At 41.1% G+C, this 19,923-nt stretch overlaps 3 protein-coding genes across 3 annotated transcripts; 2 read left to right on the top strand and 1 right to left on the bottom strand.

Moving 5' to 3' along the window:
* The first annotated feature begins 531 nt into the window (after window positions 1-531).
* On the top strand, window positions 532-14,263 carry ankrd10a (ankyrin repeat domain 10a). The gene is made up of 6 exons (XM_076982629.1): window positions 532-878; window positions 2,396-2,548; window positions 4,627-4,718; window positions 11,715-11,950; window positions 12,076-12,159; window positions 13,254-14,263. The coding sequence occupies exons 1-6, from the start codon at window positions 681-683 to the stop codon at window positions 13,625-13,627; spliced, it is 1,137 nt and encodes a 378-aa protein (XP_076838744.1). The 5' UTR covers window positions 532-680; the 3' UTR covers window positions 13,628-14,263.
* Window positions 14,264-14,873: 610 nt separating this feature from the next.
* LOC143484000 (ubiquitin-conjugating enzyme E2 A-like) lies at window positions 14,874-17,015 on the top strand. Its single transcript, XM_076982409.1, has 6 exons — window positions 14,874-15,156; window positions 15,512-15,592; window positions 15,751-15,776; window positions 15,861-15,950; window positions 16,137-16,225; window positions 16,338-17,015. The coding sequence occupies exons 1-6, from the start codon at window positions 15,113-15,115 to the stop codon at window positions 16,464-16,466; spliced, it is 459 nt and encodes a 152-aa protein (XP_076838524.1). The 5' UTR covers window positions 14,874-15,112; the 3' UTR covers window positions 16,467-17,015.
* A 243-nt stretch (window positions 17,016-17,258) lies between these two features.
* Window positions 17,259-19,710, bottom strand: LOC143483998 (inhibitor of growth protein 1-like). The gene is made up of 2 exons (XM_076982407.1): window positions 19,575-19,710; window positions 17,259-18,321 (listed from the first exon to the last, which is right to left on the bottom strand). Exons 1-2 carry the CDS (start codon window positions 19,708-19,710, stop codon window positions 17,570-17,572), a joined length of 888 nt encoding a protein of 295 aa, XP_076838522.1. The 3' UTR covers window positions 17,259-17,569.
* Between the last annotated feature and the right edge of the window lie 213 nt (window positions 19,711-19,923).

Raw genomic sequence — 19,923 nt, 5'->3', positions numbered from 1 at the left:
CTTTATAACTCTCTGTATGATAAGAGTCGCTCGTGCTCAGCCTAATCCTCTTACGAGAGATTTATCGTGTAGTGACAGTCAGTTTATTTACGTGATACCATAGTCAATATATTTCATATGCAGGTTATGGGTGATACACACACATAATCAGGCCAATATGATAGCTTGGGCTCCTCTAATCTTGACTGGACAGGATTCCGTTTTATTCCTGAAACCTTGAGATTTATCGCTTCCCTACACAGCTAGTGAAGTTGTTTCTGTGCTGGCTTGAAACTCAACTGGTCCTCGTCTCATCGAGAGGTGCTCAGGGCGTCAGACTGTGTCAAAATCCGGTCCGACATTTCAAGAGGTGTACTGTGTGTACTGTGAGTTTAAAACAGCGAAGAAACAACACCGAGATCATTTACAGACCGGGACGTCCCACTTTACTTTAACCACTGTGACGCCGCGAACGCGAATCCATTTCGGGTTTTCAAACCCCCCCGCCGAAACGAAACGGGCGAACGGAGTCGATCCAGTCCGGGTTTTCCGTCCAGCCGCTCAAGTTCCACTTTCCGAGTGCGGAGCGCCCGGTGTTCGGCGGCTCTGCCTTTGTTGTCTGTGCACACGGCGTGCTGGGGAGGACGGGACGGCGCCGCGCTCCTCTCGCTTCCTTCTCGGTCCGCACGCTCAACAGGACCATGTCGGTGGACGTCGAGGCCGGGTTTTCCGGCGACGAGGTGCTCGGGGTCCGCTTCCCGCTGCACCGCGCCTGCAGGGACGGCGACGTGGGCGCCCTGTGCTCGCTGCTCCAGCGCTCGACGAACCGGGCGGACCTCGCAGCGGAGGACTCGTTCTACGGCTGGACGCCCATTCACTGGGCGGCACACTTCGGGAAGGTAACTCGTGTGAGCTAGACGCCGTGTAAGAGTGTTTTTTGGAGGGTCATGGTGCCGTAGGTAAGCGGGTCAGGGCGCACACGAGCAGGTACAGAGTACCGCCAGAACCGCGCGTCAACACCGGGAACTTGGATTTTGTCCTAACTGGTTGCTTTACGCATAACAATTTTTCTCAATCAAAACATGGCGGCTCTCATGAAAGTGGAAAATCTCGTCAAGATTACTTTATGACTCGCATAATATTTATAGTGTAGAGTTTTGTAGGTTGTCTTATTGTCAAATTAAGGGAGGTGGAGAGCGGCCAGTGAAGCGGCGTGACCGGCCGCCGGTGTTGAGCGCCGCACCGTCATTGGCGGCGAGTGGACCAATAGCAGAACTCCCGCCAAAATTACATTTAAAAAAGAGTCTGCGTGAAAAAGCATAAATTTCGCCTCAGGATGTACAGACTAGTCTTTTAATGCTTTCTTTTTTCATATCTCCTGGCAATAAACTCATTTGTTTTCTACAATATACATACGTGTGTGTGTGTGTGTGTGTGTGTGTGTGTGTGTGTGTGTGTGTGTGTGTGTGATTACAGTATACATTGTATTGCCTCTGGAACCTTCAAATTATATTGTGCTGGTCTTTACATTTGATGAATGTTTAACTGTTCAAAAGAGAACAAAACCTTAAGTGGAATGTAGCCTAACTATTTTTAGTGCTAAGTTTCCACAGAAACTCGCCTACAAGAGAGCCTAGTGAACATATGGACAATAAAAGTGTGGCATAGTTCAAGGCTAAGTGTAAGTTTGCCTCTTTGATAATAGAAACCGTTAGGTAGACGTTTCTTACTCTTTCACCAGACATTCCTTTTTTTCTCTCTTTCACTCGCTTTGTTTTGAGTGGAGCTTTTAGGAGAGTTGTTAACTTGTCTCATGTAAATTGCATATGACCTTTACAGCTTACTGTTTGTGGCTACCAAAGTATCTCACAGGACAAGTTATTCACCATAAGTTATTTAGGTTGTTGAACTATTTATTATCAATAAACCAGAGAGGTGAGCCAGCTTCTCACGTTTGGCCAATATGCCTGTTGGCTGAGATGTCGGGCGTTTCTGCTATGTCTCCTGGCAGGACAGAAGGGTCGCGGACGGGCGCGCGCGTGTGTGTGTGTTCGTCTGAAGAAAGTATTTAGGATGCTGGAAAGTTTGTGATTGGGTGCGAGGACAAAGCCAGAACACGGATCACGAGCCACCGTGGCTTCAGCACCAAAACAGCCAAACATCTGCCAAAGCCATGCAGAGTTCAGAGTCCCTGAGCCATAGCAATACAAGCCCGTCCTCATCACTGTATGTAGCGGGAGCTGAATTATATCACATCCCTGGTGGTTCTTTAACGTTTCCTGCCCTTTTGCACAAAACTATGGGGAGGGTTAGCAAGTTCTACTGCCAGGTTCAGAAGACAATGCTCCCTGGCGGAGGACGTTGGCAGTGTGCAGGACGGCAGCACCTGATGTCCCCGTCTCTGTCCCCCTTACAGCTGGAGTGTGTGTCGCGGCTGGTGCAGGTCGGCTGCGGGGTAAATGCAGTAACGACTCGCTTCGCCCAGACCCCGGCACACATCGCCGCGTTCGGGGGCCACCCTGTGTGCCTCGGCTGGCTCCTGCAGTCCGGAGCAGATACCAACAGACAGGTGAGTGGTGCCGAAGACCAGCGGGGTTACAGAAGACAGGGGGTGATTTTAAAAGGTGCCAAAATGACTCTGGTTTAGCAGCAGCCTTTGTACATATTGAGTGCCCATCGAGCTGACGTATCCGACTTGAAGCAAAACTTAGCGTAACTTAACACGTTACGCTAGGTAATACGCATTATTTTGCATTATCTTCAGGAATCTTTGTGTTGGGCTAGTTCCTCGGTTCCTTGTTTTTCCACAAGAATGAAATCAGTGCTCCCATTTTGGGAATGGAAAGTTGTTTTTTTTCCTCCCCTCTCCTCAAATAGTACACCATTCTTTTGGTTAACTTTAGTGTAGTCAGATAACATTTTTATAGATTCCTCAAACAATGCTTCTCTGTGAGGTTTGGTATAGCTAGTGAGAACACAGCAATTTGAACTCTGGTGCCAACTGAGACTGCTGCAACAGGTCAGTGTTGGGACACCACCGAACGAACTCTAGTGCGGTTCGTTTGAAACATGAATATGGACCGAAGGCACCAAATGTTGCATGGGAGAATAGAATGGTATAAATTAGTAGAGGATGTAGTAAAACATTTGGTCCAATTAGCATATCTAGAGTAAACTAGATAAATGAGTTTATGTAGAGTAAACTGGATAAAAATCACAAAAATATCCAAGTATTCAGACCAAGCTTCTTGCAGCAGAGGAATTCCTTGCTGTTTTGTCCCGTTGAACATGTTGCCAGCTCTAGCTGAGTTTCCAGCTGCTAGAAATACCACCATACACACCAAAAACCCCACAAGTACATCTAGGCCATTCTTCTAGATTGCATTGTTTTTGATCTGTTACTATAATTATAATTGTGGGTGTCATTGCATCATAACCTTTGTTCAATCAAAATGTGACCATACTCGTATGACTTTCTTTTGGTTTGATGGTAAAATTGTCGGTTTGAGTGTTGTGATCCGTCATGGAAAAAAGCAACAAACATTTTCCGCTTTGGTCTGGACCACGGGAACAAAATTACAAATAAAAAAACCAGCCTTATGGCGGTCAGTGTATCTCCTGCCAAGCCAATCCTCTTACTCAGGATCATCTAGGCCCTGCTCGGATTGACGCCTCTGTGATGTTTTGAGAGTCGGGTATGAACAGGCTCCAGCAGCACATGAAGAACGAAGCATTTTTACAGTAGCACGTGATCGGTTTAGTTCAGACAAATCTCCGTGTTGGCTGTCTTGAGCTGAGTAGTAGTGCAACAAGAAAAGTTGTGTAGTTGCATAGTGGGGTAATGAGGTAGAGAGTGTGGCGGTTCTATCTACAATATTTTATATTACACCACAACACAGCGATGCTTTGATACAAGTCCTGTATTGTGATGTTTTGATAGAGCAATATATCAGTAGACCCAAATGACAGGTAAACGAACAGCAGAAATGTCTTCAGCTCAAGGGCAGCGTAGGCCTAAAACAGACAGGGTGTCACATTCCCATTGTTGGACTAGGCTAGCAGGGAGTCAGGTGCAGCTGGTGAGAGATGTCCCTGCTGCAACACACGCTCGTGTGGCGTGACCTATATTCTACGGCACTACTCTATTGCTTTTCCTGCCCCTAGAGGGCGAGGTTGAGTCAGGGTTCAGAGTTTGCCTTTGCCCTTCTCCTCTAAATGTTCCACATACTGACAGCTGCTGTCTCTACACGCAATGCTGTTACACAGTGAACACATTCATCAGGCTGCAGACAGTCTGGAGAAACTTGAAGGTGCTGGGAACGTTTCTACGAGGAGGTCATTCTCCTGTCCTGTCAGTCATTTTGTTTTCCACAGAATGCGCTGTCTGCCAAGCAAGCAGGTCTAGGAGGGGACTTAAAGAATGGTTTTGATGGAGAGCAAGGCTCTGAACGTTTGGCAGAAGTTAGAAAAATCATCTTAAGAAAATTGGTTCAAGCTAATGTTTTTTTTTTTTTTCATTTAATATACCATTCGTTTTCCCACACGGTTAGAGTTAACAGGGCATTCTGGCTCTTGAGTTTGAATGAAAAAAATGTTTTTATTAAGCAAAGAGATTCATGTAAAATGCTTTTTCTTGTGTGGTTCCAGGACTATGCGGGTGAAACCCCCATCCATAAGGCTGCAAGGGCAGGTAGCATAGAGTGCATCAGTGCCTTGTTGATGGCGGGTGCTAAACCGGAGTAAGTCCCCCTCTGTTTCCTCCTTAGTTGTTACACCTGCTATTAACCCTGTAACAAGGCTGTCTTAAAGGGGACCTCCACCAAAAATGTGGGGGGGGGGGGGTGATTTGTTGGACAAATTTGTCTATGTAAAATAGCCAGATGGCACAGAACCCAAATGCCTCCTGTCACTGGCAGACTAATTTGCACAGACATTTTCATAAAACGGAGGCAACCGTTATGGGTACACAGTGGGGTTTCAGGTCCACTTTATGTCCTTAAGGGCTTAAAGGCTACGTGGACACATGGAACACTTCATCTTGTTTCTAAAGAACAGCCCTGCTGTATTTTCCCATTGGCTTGTGCTTCATTCAGAATGAAGCGTTTTATTAGGTAAATTATGCTAATACTCCCCCCACCCTAGTTCAGACCCAACGGTATGGTTGCCTCTGTGTCAATGGTTTGTCTGGAGTTAATCAAGCTGCCACCAACAGACTGATGTTTTCTGCTGTGTGTGGATGGAGAGGCTCTTCTTATTGGGTAAAAAAAACACTTTTGGTGGAGTTCCCTGTGAACGTGTCTGTTTTTTTAAAAAGTTGCCTTTTTATGACATTATCTTAATAATAAAATGTTATTGTTTCATTAGTAAGTAGAAACAAATGCACAGTTCCTTATGTATTCCTCTTAGATGGAAAAAAAAACAAATGCTGTATTTAACCTAAAGACGTGCAGCTACTGGGAATATTTTGTGTTTTACATATAAAGGTTATAAGAACACTTGGACTCTATTCTAAGGGCAACTATGCGATTCTGATTTCTTGATCAATATTGTGAAGCTACACAGTCCTGAGGTTTAGTTGTCAGCTTGACAGCTCGTCTTATCTTGGGCATAAATGTTTCTCCTCCTTATTCTAATTCGCTAATGGAATAACATGCACTGAGATCTTGCATGTTATAGTGTTCAGTTAGAGGGATCGTGTAGCAATGGAAGGATTAACCAGTGTTCTAGGTTACAGTTCCCTTCCTGCAGGCAAGAACACTCAGGTATGTAAGAAATGTCTGTTTCTAAAACAACAGCCTTTAAGATATAATTTCTAATACTCTTCTTTCATAATGGAAGAATACACAGAAACCCCCTAATTTCGCTATTGCCACTGCAAAAGGTGACAACATACAGTTAATAATGTATGTTTAGCACAACTCCAGCTATGTACAAAACAGAACATTAGCATTATTAAGAAAACTATGGCACTAACGAACTGCAAATTTTTGCTGCGTGTTGCATTTTGAATATTATAGAGAATCCCACTGTGTTTATTGTGACTGGGTCTTTAAGTTGTCCCAGTGTGACAGTCACTCACAATAATTCCCAGAATTGCATTAGTTATTCTAACAAGAAAGGTTTAAGCAAGCTGAGATCGCTTCCTGACAAAACATCAGAACGGCTATATAGCCTGTAATGTTAATGGTATAGTTGTAATTAGTTATTGCATTTGTCACAAAGACCTGGCATAGAAACACTCGGAGGAGGAAGGTATTGTGCATTTGTTCAGTAAGTATAATGATATAATGATAATGGTTAAGTTTTCCTTTGAATTTATAAAGGTAATTTATTTATTACATTTGTTTATAAAATCGTTGCTGCTAAAATGCATACTTGAAGAGAGGAAAGCTCATTGTATTTTTGGGGGGAGGTGTTATTTCTTTTTTGCAGGGGGACAGCTATACTTTTCTGAAAAGATTATTTCAGACTACCTATCCTAGAAAGACTGATGACCTAATAATAAAACCATATAACATGGCACAGTAAACTACTTGTCTTACAAATCAATCACAAAGTAGGTCAAATGAATTTCAGCTGACATACACATGCAGACATCTCCATTGTGCTTTTAATTTAGGTATCACACAACTGTTTGACAGAACAATCCATCATCCTGAACTGTGTGAAGGATGAACACTATGCACATGAAGTAGTTATTTAGGATGGCTTACATGTGTGTTCATAGAGACAATCTTGCATAGGACATAAAATCAGTTCTGAGCTTGTTTGATAAACTGGCTGGTGAGATCCACTTTTTAAAGATTTTTTAACCAATGCCTTTGGGGGAAAAATGATTCCTACTACAGAAATCTGAAGTGTGTAAGGTTTGTCATTAACACAGGCATTAACCACAATATTGGGACAGTCTCAGAATGATAAACTCTTCTTAACTTGTGTTAAACACAAACCTTATTTTCACAGATTGATCAGAATACTGTAGTTTTTCCCACAGCAGCCTTCTATTATTGCCAAGGCCAAGCTCCAACCAGAAATATGAAAGTAGGAAAAAAAATTATGACTGACTGCATTTGAATATACCAAAGAACCAAAGCATTCTTTTGAATAAGCAAAAGAGTTGCTTCTCCTTGAGCTCTGGATAGACTTATCTGCTTTGAATGGAGGCACCATACCACCCTTCCATGGAACTTTCATCCAAAAACAGTATGTTCAGTTTTTGGCTAAAAGTTAAAAATTGACTTTTTTTTTTACTAAAAATTTAAGTGAAATAAAGCAATAAATACCACATTTGGAATAATCTAAATTGTTAGAAATTAAAAACAGAATTATTGTTAAAAACATTTTACGATTTTTGAAAATTATCTACCTTTTCAGATAAGTGGTATCTGAATTCCCCCAATGTCTCCCCCCCCCAATATATTCATAAATTTATATATAAACACACAATGGTCAGCATGTTATGTTAGGAATGTACAAGCAACTTATTCAGATAACATTTAAAAAACAGCATTATTGAAAGTGGTTAATTCAAATCAGATCTTTGGCACAATGTAAGCTGGGATGTTTGCCACTTACTAGCATACTACACAGTTGCAAAGTAGTGTAGTTTAGCTTGGCTAAATGAAGTGCTGCTGCTCAATACAGTGTTTTCATATAGAAAAAAAACTACTTTCATGCATTTTTTAGAAAACTGATAATTTGTTTTAAGCTGTTCTACAATTATATAATGATGTAATATGTTATTGTGTAATAGAGTACATGTGTGTGAATGAGAGGGCAGACGGTGGACAGGTCCAGTTACAAGGAGTTGATTTGGTGAAGGTTGATGAGTTTACCTACTTAGGGTCGAGGGTACAGAGTGATGGAGGAAGTGAAAGAGAGGTAAAGAAGAGAGTGCAGGCAGGGTGGTGTGGATGGCATAACGTGTCTGGGGTGATCTGTGATAGAAGGGTGTCGGCTAGAACAAAAGGAAAGATCTATAGGACAGTAGTGAGACCTGCTATGTTGTATGGACTGGAGACAGTGGCACTGACAAAGAGACAGGTGAGGGAGATGGAGGTGTCTGAGATGAAGATGTTGAGATTCTCATTTGGAAATGAGTTTATTAGAGGATCAGCACATGTAGCATGTTTTGGAGATAAAGTTAGAGAGGCGAGATTGAGATGGTTTGGACATGTACAGAGGAGGGAGGAGAGGTATATTGGTAGGAGGGTCTTGAGGATGGAACTTCCAGGCAAGAAGAGGAGAGGTAGACCTAAGAGGAGGTTTATGGATGCAGTGGTAGAGGATATGAGAGTGGCTGGTGTGTCAGTGGAGGACACTCAGGACAGGGCCAGATGGAGGAGTTTGATCCGCTGTGGTAACCCCTAAACGGGAATTGCTGAAAGAAGATGATGTTATTGTGTAATATACCTTTATTTTGAAAGTGGTTCAAGCTACACCTCTCTCTTTATTGACATGAACTAACTTCTGGAATTCTAGAACCGATACCTCATAAAGCCAGGGGTTCTGAGACGAAATTAGCAGCAGTACTTCATTTAGCAAAATCCCTTCTATCACCACATCACAATGTATACTATATTTAATACAGTTCCCACACAGTCTGTAAAAAGTATGGAACTGTATTTTTTAAGTATGGAATTTTTTATACATTATTTTTCTTTTTCTAATGAGCTTTCAGCCCTCAAGCTTTGTAGAATTATTGAAATAACTTATTGTAATTATTTGCAGGCTGACTTGCAAATAATTATTACACTTGTGGTTTAGTTAGAAAGGTCAGATATTTTCAAGTGTAGGATCTGTTATGGCAAGCAAATGTAAAAGCAGAATTCTCAACTGTGTGTTTTATGCCTCCTTGAAATGTTTCCTGTGTTCAGTGTTCATTTTGAGTTTGACCTATTTGAAATCATGTCACTTTTGTTTCTGAAAATAGCATGTTCACAAAAACTATTGAAGCTGCACTGTGAAACGTTACAGAGAAGGAAAAACCCCTACACATGTCAATGTTTTGCAGCCATTGAATTTGAACATTTGATTTTCTCAAGTAAAGCCCAGAAAAAGGGGGGAAGCGTTCCAAAAACAGCTGAATCTGCCACTCGTGCTTCAGCGAGCAGCCTTACAGTTGTGGCATTGAGTGTGCTCACTATCACTTCCTCCAGTATCTACACACTGGCAAACTGTCGAGGTATTTCTTGCGGTGATTGGTTTTGATTTTAGGAAATCAGTTATGCTAGTATTGTTTAGACCTGCATGCTTTGCTTAGACAGTGACAATAACATTTTTTATTATTAGTATGTGCTCCTTTTTAGGACTTTTTCAACTCATGGGGAAAAAGCTCAGGATTTAGCTAGTCTGATTTTTTTGTTTGTTTGTTTGTTTTTTAGTAAAAATGTGAAAACATGGTTATTCATACATTAGCATGAATGTTGCACTGCATAGCAAACAAACACTTGTCTTTAAAGGGTGCTTAGAATTGCATAGCAAAGCATTCCAGGAATTATGAAAAAATTAAATGCTTCCTTGAAATTTATTATAATTATATATATATATATATATATATATATATATATATATATATATATATATATATATATATATATATATATATATAATGTTCTAGTGCATGCAATATGTACTTGGATATATTACTTAGGACAACAAATATCTTACAAAACCTTTCAGACTGGATTGACTTTCAGTGCCAGACAATGACTGTATATGGTTGTTAATATTGCTTCTGAATTATTGCTCTAAAATTCATCATACATTGAAAATGTTATTACACCGTCAGGTTTCCCAAGTCCGGTCTAGATGATCTCACTGCACAGTTTAGTTCTGACCCCAATCTAGGCAACCCTATAATACATGCATCTGTGTCAGACATACCAAACATGTAAGTAGGTATATAGGTGATGGGACATACTTTACTTGTTTAAGTTAAGTTAAGTTCTCATGAACTATCCAGCTAAATTAGCTCATCAGAGATGGGCAACATGTCAGTTTTGCTATATTTTGTGCTGTTTATGTAAATATCAACTGCATTTGTCTGGATTTAACGAGATAAAGATTACGAATTGACATGGAAAACATGCAGCCGGCATGAAAAATGTTACTTTTAACTTAAGATGGCTTGAAATGCATATATTCTTTCAAGCATTTTTATGCTTTTAAAGATAGGAAGGTAATGGCTAAAATTCCAAATTAATTAATTATTATTATAAGTAATAATTTAAATATTGTTGTCTATATAGGCCTAATGAGTTAGTACTCATTTCCAGTATCATGACTTAGACTTATTTTATTAATAATAGTATATTTATAATTGCAATACATGTAAGCCAGAGTTTCAGGGTTTTATTTACTTTTTTTTCTGTGCACCTGATCTGCAGTTAACGTTGTCTGGCATTGTCTGAATGTCTGAATGAAAAGGAGTTTTGATGTTCAGGTTGGAACAGATGCACTTGGAAGCATTTAATTGTTTTAACATAAGCTTGGGGATAATTAGGTAAGAATTTGTAAAGCCAAACCAGTAATGCCATTTGTCTTTTTCATGTAAAGAATGTTTAACTCTGTCTTCTTTTTGTGCTCAGGATTTGTCCCTGTGAAATGATTATTATTTTTTATGTTCACAGTTGAAATCATGGCTGAGGGAAAGATTTAGAGAAGTGATGAATTCCTGAATGAACCCACTAGTATCTGGATTGTCCATGTAAAGCTACTACTAAATTCTCACACTGTCTTTCTTTACAGGAAGATATACTGCCAAATAATGATTCGGCCCCTGCACCTGATTTCTTAAATAAACTTAACTTAAAAACCTTAAATGGCCCCTAGTAGGCTAGAGTTTGCTCTGCTGTTAGCAGTTTTAGGAGTTTTTAAAAGCTGAAATGAAAGTTTCAAAACTTTGATCAATTTTAGATTGCCATTTAATTGCCGTTTAAAACTGGGTAGTAAATCGGGCTTTATTCTAAAAATTTGCATCGCATGTTTTACTTCAAGCAACCTTTCTTATTAATTAGTGTATGAAAAATTGTGATGGGCTACTTACTACCTAGTAGTATAAACCGTGTTCTTGCAGGAATTTAAAAAAATATTCAGATTATGTGGACGACCTGCAATGCACATATTTCAGGCTCAATTTTTCCAATTTTCTAAAGATTATACGGTAATTTCAGCAAGTCTAAGATTATCACGAAAAGACCATCATTGTTACCATTTACTTTAGTTTGATATAAATGTAGAATTTAGGGTTTTAAAGCTGATTGCAGTAGTATATTTAAAAACATCTTATCGTAATGGGTTGGTTCATCCCTGAATTCTTTATTTTCTTTTTTCTTTATTGTTGATGTTTGTTTGTTTCACACTGCAGATGGACTTGGGTATGTCCTGTTGAACTCTGTTGTTGAAACACATCCCTGATTATGTGATTGTTAATATTATTCTTCCCTGACACTGACTTCAGTTGGCTGTAGAAAACGACTTAACGGAGTTGCAGTGTCTAAAATTGGCTGACCCACAGTTCCCATCACACTTCATAGTTCACCAGTGCCATACGATTTCCTTTTGCAGTGTGTTCATGCATTTCATTATCATATATTCCACATCCTGAATTGCTTAAAAATAGCAATATCATAGGGACAGTCTATGTAGCCTTTAATTGTTTTCTTTATCTCTTTTGCTGCCTTTGTTGATATTTCTGTAGATCGTTCTAGTCATGTATCCTCTCCGCTATGCAGATTAAGGAACACAAATGGGCTAACTGCAGCCGAACTGGCCCGCGCACAGGGATTCCAGGAATGTGCTCACCTCCTCACCAATGCAGAGAATCAGATCAAACAGCTAAATGGGTTTGGCCATAATGGAGCTGATTTCACCCACATTCAAGGACTAGGCCTCGTTAACAGAGTAGCCAATAGGAAGAGGCATTATGACTGTTCAGAGCTGAATCACGTTAAGAAAGCAAGATCTGACGGTAAGTGTTTTGTTTTTTTTTTTCTTTCTTTCTTTCTCTTTCAAATCAACACCGAAACCCACTGAACTGACTTGTAATTCTAAATATATTGAGCATGTGGTAATTTCTAAATATTCCCAATGCAGACATGGATTTTGCTGAAAGAATGAACAGTGGAATGAGTGAGGTTGAGAGTATGCATGTGGAATCTACCAAAGACAACCAATCAGGTGGGAATGCACATTTTTCTACCATTTTCTTCCTACTTATAGTGAGCATTATGGGAAATTTGCCATGGGGTGTTTGTTTCTCCCATCTGACATGGTGGGGCATCCTTGCCTGCTCCCTGGCATTGCACCAAATCAGCGTTTGAACACGTGTCTATTTAAACTTTGTCCGTTTGTACATACAGATGGGCTGCAGTCTGTATTTGTTTGCTCATAAAGCTGAACATGATGAAGCTCTGGAGGATGGCATACACAGATTGTGCATGAGACACTTGCAATGTGTTCACCTGCAATGGGTTTCTAATGAAGTGGGTAGTGAGCGTAGAAAATGCAATGAATGCAGTTACATCTGTTAAACAGAATTTTTGTCTTGTATTCCAATTTCTCTGATGTCTTCCAGAATTCAGTATCGAGTATTATAGTATACAAAGGCACACTGGTGCAGATATCCATTTTTAATATATTTATTAAGGGGATAATATCTTAAAAAGAAAAATCTTGCACATCAATCAAGCAGTGAACTGGGAAGGCCATGTTTCCTGTGCTTCTTTGTAAAGTACCAAAGCCTCAATGTGATTATAATATTTTGAATGAAATCAACGTACCATCATTACAATTTTGACAAACTGTGTAAGGTAAAAAATCTTTTTTGTTTTGATAGCCAAACCGATGTGTCTTTTTGTCTGTGGTATTAGCTTAGTATGATAAAGCTTGCATGTGTTCTTTATACTTGTAGTTGAGGACAAGTCTGTGTTTCCATTTGATGGTCAGCTGATGCTCTGATTTTGCCCTTCTCGTGGATATATGGGCAAATAGTAGTCACATACTGTAGTAGAATTTAAGTGTAGCATGTTCACAGAATGTGGTAATGTTTCAAGTTTTGTATCAGGTATGCTTTTTTCACACTAGAGAAAGGAAGTTTTTTTATTTATTTTGAGCGTACATAAAAATGTATATATGAAAGAAGCATGAATTGGTCTATTATTGAAATGCTCTATTAAAAATGCAGTCTCAAGGCATTCCCCTGATCGTCTTTCGGCATACGTCTCGAATGCCTGGCCAGCTCTTTCTCACCTGTATCTTGTTTTGAATGGCAGATGACACCACAGGAACAGCCATAGGTCTGACAAACGGTCACGTGCACCAAAGAAGCTTCGCTGCAGACACCATTGCCACCAACGGGCACCGCCACGTCCCCGACTCTCCCCGGGCGGAGCCCCGCGGCGAAATGTGCGGCTCTCTGCATCTCGGCGGGAGCCCGAGCAGCTGCACCGCCCACAGGCCGACCCGGGGCGCTTTCGCCTCGGGCTCGGGCGAACACCTGCACTACGGATATTACCACGGCTTCGGGGACACGGCCGAGGATCTGGAAGACGCAGGCGGCTACCACGAGCACAACATGACCGTGGGGGTGGAGCAGCACTACGACCAGGAGGTCATGAGCGCCATGCAGCTGTTTCACGGCTCTTGAAGCGGCGCTCGCGCACGACGGCGACCCGCTTGCATAGTCCAGGTGGTCGTGTTTCGTATTACCCACCAAACCGCCTTAAGATGAACGCTTTATCTCGCCTCCACTCTTGCACCTTAACACAAGCTAGAGTAAAAGAAAAAGAAGGGGGGGTGGAGAAAGTTGAAATATGGGGGAAACCCTTTGTACCAAAGGGAGAAAAAAATGTTTTTGTATCTGACTTTTTGAATTCTTTATGGTATGTTTATATGATAGCATAGCTGCTGGAATGTGACTGTGGAGGATTTGTTCTTAGCTATGGTGTGTTTGGTGTTCCATCTTTTTTCCCCCCTGAAGAGTGCAAATACTTAATTGAATTAATTTTGTATAATTCAATATTTGTGGGTTGTTGCTTTAACTGTTAGACATTTGATTGTAGGCTTTGTTCCAATGTTTCTTTTCTACAAAGCTTTTGGCACTTGTGTTTTCATACACAAGTCTTTTGTTCACTTGTTGCTATCTTTCTTGAGACGATACGTTGAATGTGTTTTGTACAGTGAATTCTGACTGTAAACAAGTATTTGTTTTTGAGAACATTGACTGATTTGGAATTCCTTTGACAACCTTTTGTGTCATAATATAAAAATGATATACAATGCATTCCTCTCATCTTTTTTCAGCTTTGTTTTTTTTTTTTAGTTACTGCTCTGGTTCAAATATAGTTCAGAATGTTATACTGTAGTTTTATCTACTTTGCTCATTTGGAGACGTGACCGTATAAAGAGTATGAATACGGTTTGTATAATCTGTCACTAAAATCAGTAATTTTGGAATTAATAGGCTTACTGAAAAGGTTATTTTTTAGTTAATTAGCATTAAATGGGTTAGCCCATCATAGATATATTTGAGGTTTTAATAAAAATTGGTGGCACTTAAGGAGCTGCACGAGCGTTTTAAATAAGTAGACAATGGTTGAAACCTGAAACGTTATTCTTAAGTGAAGTGAGAGCGGCCACCCCACACAGCCTCACGTGTCCCAGCACACGCTCGTCATCTGTCATCTGCGTCGACCTTCACTGCGTCACCTAAACCCCACCTAAATGTTCGGGACCTTCCATTTTACGTATTGATTTAGGGGGGAGGAGTAATACTCTGACAATGCCAAGTGGACGTATAATGATTTGATATGAATACGTTCATTATATACCACGGGAGTTAGTAGACATCACAAAACGGCGTGAATTCGAAACTGGGTTGTGTACTTTTATCTTTGAGTTAAAAGATTGGACAAATAATCTCCCCCTGGCACGTACATGGTACAGGCTGTAATTCTGCGTTGAAATCTTCGTAGCAGATTCTAAACATTGGTTGGCGTCCGCAGGCCGAAGGGGCGATTTTTTAAAGAGGAGGGCTTTTTCTTTTCTTTTTTGTTTCTTTTCTTTTTTTTTTTTGGACAATTATCATTTGCTTTATAGTAAACGTTTGCATCGGACCGTTGGTGACACTGTAATGTCTACACCAGCACGAAGAAGGCTCATGAGGGATTTTAAAAGGTGAATCATCAAATAATTATCAAGGAAGCTTCTGTTTACACCGATCAGTAAAAGGCTTCCTTGTTCGACCAAATTGTCCTGTTTTGATGTACGTAAATAATAGTATAATGAGAACAAGCACAGCCTGAAGGAGGGTTCATTTTGGGAGCGCAGATAGTCATTAGTATGTTCAAGAACTTTGAGTTTGATTAGCTGATCATCCAACCTGAAATTAAATCTAAATTAAAGCAATCTAAAATGGATCACAAAAACACAAATGTGATGTCTGTTTTTTTCTTTTTCTTTTTTTAGTGTTCGGGGTTATACTGTCGATGTTTTCGCTGTCATCCCATTACTGACTTCCTTGCTTTCTTAGACTTCAAGAGGATCCACCGGCCGGTGTGAGTGGTGCCCCATCAGAGAACAATATCATGGTGTGGAACGCAGTAATATTCGGGTAAGAAGCCTAAATCATGGTTATCTAGTTTTGCCCCGATTACCGTTTCCTTGTGCACCATAATACTCTAAAGTTCACTCTACGTCTAATTGTTAATAATAAGTGTAATTTTTGAACTGTCAGTGCTAATTGTAATGACATTATATATTTTTTTCCAGACCAGAAGGGACTCCCTTTGAAGATGGTAACTATCTGTTAGTCACAATATGTAAATTCTGTTGATACCACTGGTGTACTGCATTACAAATAGTTTGTTTCTGTTTTACAGGAACATTTAAGTTGACTGTAGAATTTACAGAAGAATATCCCAATAAACCACCCACAGTCAGATTTATCTCAAAAATGTTTCATCCAAATGGTATAGTCAATTCTTTCCTGTTGCCAGTTTGGCTTCTTTGTTGATCCACATGCAATTAAAATCCACACTTTTACACACTTTTTTAGGATGAAAGTAAAATGTAAGCTAATCAATTTACCAGTAAAAGAACAACCTTTGCTAGAATGTACTAATTACTTCTGGGCTCGTTTTTCTTACTTGTCTCAGTATACGCAGATGGAAGTATATGTCTTGATATTCTACAAAACCGCTGGAGTCCGACATACGACGTTTCATCAATCCTCACCTCCATCCAGGTAGACCATTCCACCACCGAGATCTTATTTCAACATAAAAGTCAGCAGACCCAAACAAAACACCTTTCATTCGAATGACCGTTGTCATTACCTCATTACCCTGTGTTTGTAGTCTTTGCTTGACGAACCGAACCCCAACAGTCCGGCCAACAGCCAAGCGGCCCAGCTGTATCAGGAGAACAAGCGGGAGTATGAGAAACGCGTGTCCACCATTGTCGAGCAGAGCTGGAGGGAGAGTTGACGCCCCCTCGCTGAAGAACGCAGAACTTTGTGTGACTCTAGTTTAAACATCTGAACTGTGAAGCATCTTGTTTATTTTGCCCTCTCCTCCTCCTCCTTTGCCAAACTCACATCACACCCCTCCCCGGCACTCTAATACACTATTCTCCTTCCTTATCTGCCCTGCCCCCCCACTCCACTCCTTCTTCAGTAGGTCTTCCCACATCTCCTTTTGCCTTGACCGCCCGGCCATCCAGTCCGTGAAATAACCAAATGTGTGGCTTCTTGGTATGGAAACCTGGACTACACTATGATCCATGCAAAGGCCCTTAGAGAAGGAAAAATAAGTGAAAAAACTCCTCTGTACTGATATGGTACTAGCCTGCCACTGATGCATTTTCTGTGCCTAGTTTGAAAGTGACTTATAACCATGCACCCCGCTCCCCCCCAAGTTTTGCTGTACTGTGTGCAATTATATGCCTGGAAGTGTGATTTTATAATGTATGATGTGGGGTCAGTTTGCTGGTTGGTCATGTACCATATTAGAACAATACATCTTTATGTTCATATATGTCTGTGTTGGTTTATTTGGGGCTCTTCATGAAGAGAGCAGTGTTTTAGTGAAACACTAAAGTGAACACTAGTGTTTTAGTGAAAAAATAGTCTGCCGTTCAGACCCTAAAACCAAACTGCACTTAGTCAAGAAGCCCTTTGGCACTGATCTGATCACTGGCTCGGTAGAACTCAACCATTTGGGGCATGGAGCCTGAAACATGCATTATACTGTCAGCAATGTGATCACAGCACAACGAGGGCGTGTGTTTCTTGTTTTATTAGCAACGAGGAGATTTATCAACACGATCTCCACTTGCTGAGAGTGCCTTCACAAAACAATACTTCTGACAACCATACTGTCCACATGACAACCAAGTGCAAATGAAATCTTTCGTTGAGAGCATCACCTCTTGGAACCATCAACTCAAAAGGCCGAGTTTAAGGCTTCCAGTGCTTCTTGCAAGGTGAAAGACTCTCATGAAACAACATGACAACTGACAGATTAAATGAATTGTGTTAAATAGATCAAATAAATAAAAAATATGATGTTTCAGTTCAACGGGTACATGGCTACCTATTATATGCCCTCTCCTTTTTTGATTTTTCCAAGGCTTTGTCCATGGTTTTCTCTGTGTCCCCCCTGCATTTAGGGCAATACCACTTCCCTTTAGGCTTATGATTGAGGCCAACACAGGAGAAATGGAACCACTCTATGGGACATTCATCATTGTCACAGCCGATCATCTCCCCATAGGATACCTGCTCACAGAGACAGTAGGTGGGCTCGTTGGGGTCGATGGGCAGGTCTGCTGGTGAGGCCTCCCTCTCCTGCTTGGCTTTAGACCTCTTCTTCTTCTTCGAGGCCTTTGCCCTCTTTTCCCGGACTGCACTACCGGCCCCTTCGTCGTGATGCCCGACGGATGTATTTTCTCGGTTGTCATTGCAGCTGGTCTTCTGCCGCCTGGAGCGCTTGTTGCCCGCTGTGTGTCTGTCCACTGAGCTCGGGACCTCCTCCCTCCTCTTCTCCTCATCCCGCCTCTTGCCAGGGACGGTGGGGGCCACCGAGGCGGCCGCCGAGGCCGTCGCCACCACGCCGTCATGGGGCTCACGGCGGGCCTCTAGGACCTCTGCGAAACCATCCGCTTGCCGGCTGCGGTTTTCTACCAGCTCGACCATCTGGGTGGCCAGCTGAATCTTCTCATCACCTAGTTCCTGGCTCCGGATCAGGGCTCGCTGGATGCGATGCAGCAGGCGTCGCCGCTGGATCGGGTCCTCCTCTTGTCTGTGCTTCTGGTAAGCTTCATCTAGCTCTTTGAGGATTTCTGGAAGGGAAACACATGCATAAGTCACCTTAGATAAAGGGAGATTTAATTTGTTTAAATGAATAATTAGGATAAAAGTACGTGAATGCGTGGACACATTATGATTTCATTCTAGCTTGACATAACTACGCTGCGAGTCTTGGAGCCCAAGTTCTTCACTTAAACACAAGAAATAGTCCCTCCTTCCTACATGATAAAGCAAGTCACTGCTTAGCTACAAGACAGAGTCCCGCCTTCTGTAGCGGTAGGATACCAATCGTTGTTCTCGAACTCGCCCTAATATGTGCGGAATAGGCGTGCAAAACGAGAACTGGCAATTTAGAGTCCAATTCCTGCTCGTTTACGCAAGGGGTGTCCGCCCACACTCAAGGCTATCGTCCAATCAAAAACCGATGAAGGCGGAGTCTGTTGATTATGCAAATAAAATCTGAAGCGTACGTTTCATGTCCATTTCTACCAAACAGTACCAAATAAGCGGACGCACCTTTCTTCAAAACATTAGGAGACAACACGCAAAATACTAGCTGATTTTTGAAAAAAGAATTCTATACGCATACTCCGCAAAGTTGTGTTAATTGTGTGACGGTGTCCGTATGCAGCCGGATCCGACAACATACGAAATGGTTACAACATTATATTTAGGTAACAGTCAATGCGCCGAGTCAGTATAAACATGGGTTAGTTATTTTAAAAAACACAATAAACATTATGATGTACAGGCAGGCTGCGAATACTTTCTTTTACAAATCGCGGTTTAATGTATAATACAGTTATTTGACTTGTAAAGTATATGGTTTTCTAAGTATAAACATGACGACAGCAGAAGAGATTACAACTGCGGAACTGACAACACAATTATATTTGTGAATATTGCACGATTTCTTTCAAATACGCGGACAAAAGACGTCTGTGGTGTACACTGAAAACGACCGAAAACAAAGTGGAAAGAGTCGAAGTAACAAACCGCCATTCTACAAATCATGTGTCATCTAACCGTTGACGATACCTTTGTTGAATGAAAGCTAGAGCACTCTTCATATTTAAACAGCAGCGACAACTACACAGGATAAAAAGATAAACCATCACTGCGAATCAATAGTGATTTGTTGTAGAAGAGTCTAATGCAGAGCAGTAATCTATTGTGTTCACTCTGCAGTTAAACCCTAACGCGCAACGCAATTCCCACTTACTTTAACAAAACAATCCGTTCAGAACAAAATGAAAACAGATCACCACCCGAAGGAATGCGTTACCTTGATATTTGGAGTCAATTTCTCTCATAAGAGACACATTTCTTTGTAGGTCGAACGGCAACGATTCAACCAAGTCCAAATATTCTGTCACATAGTTGGCAACGTGTAGTGGGTCCCGCTCTGCGGTATTTAACATTTTGGCTCCGACTGGTCACTTTAGATGCATGAACAAGTCCATAAATCGATCAAAAAAACGCATTCGTTATGTCCGAGTAGGTTATCCTAAAACGCCACACCAGACCACCCTGGAAGCATCCAGCAGAACTTAGCAAAAAAATACGGACCGTAAAAGGTCCAAACCAGTACGCGCATTAAACAGGAGAACCGGCAGGAAATATTTATATCGCTG

The sequence above is a fragment of the Brachyhypopomus gauderio genome, chromosome 20 (assembly GCF_052324685.1).
Source record: "Brachyhypopomus gauderio isolate BG-103 chromosome 20, BGAUD_0.2, whole genome shotgun sequence".
NCBI classification, from domain to species: Eukaryota; Metazoa; Chordata; class Actinopteri; order Gymnotiformes; family Hypopomidae; genus Brachyhypopomus; species Brachyhypopomus gauderio.
The sequence above is the reverse complement of the archived record's forward strand: the minus strand, read 5'-3'. Positions and strand labels throughout refer to the sequence as shown.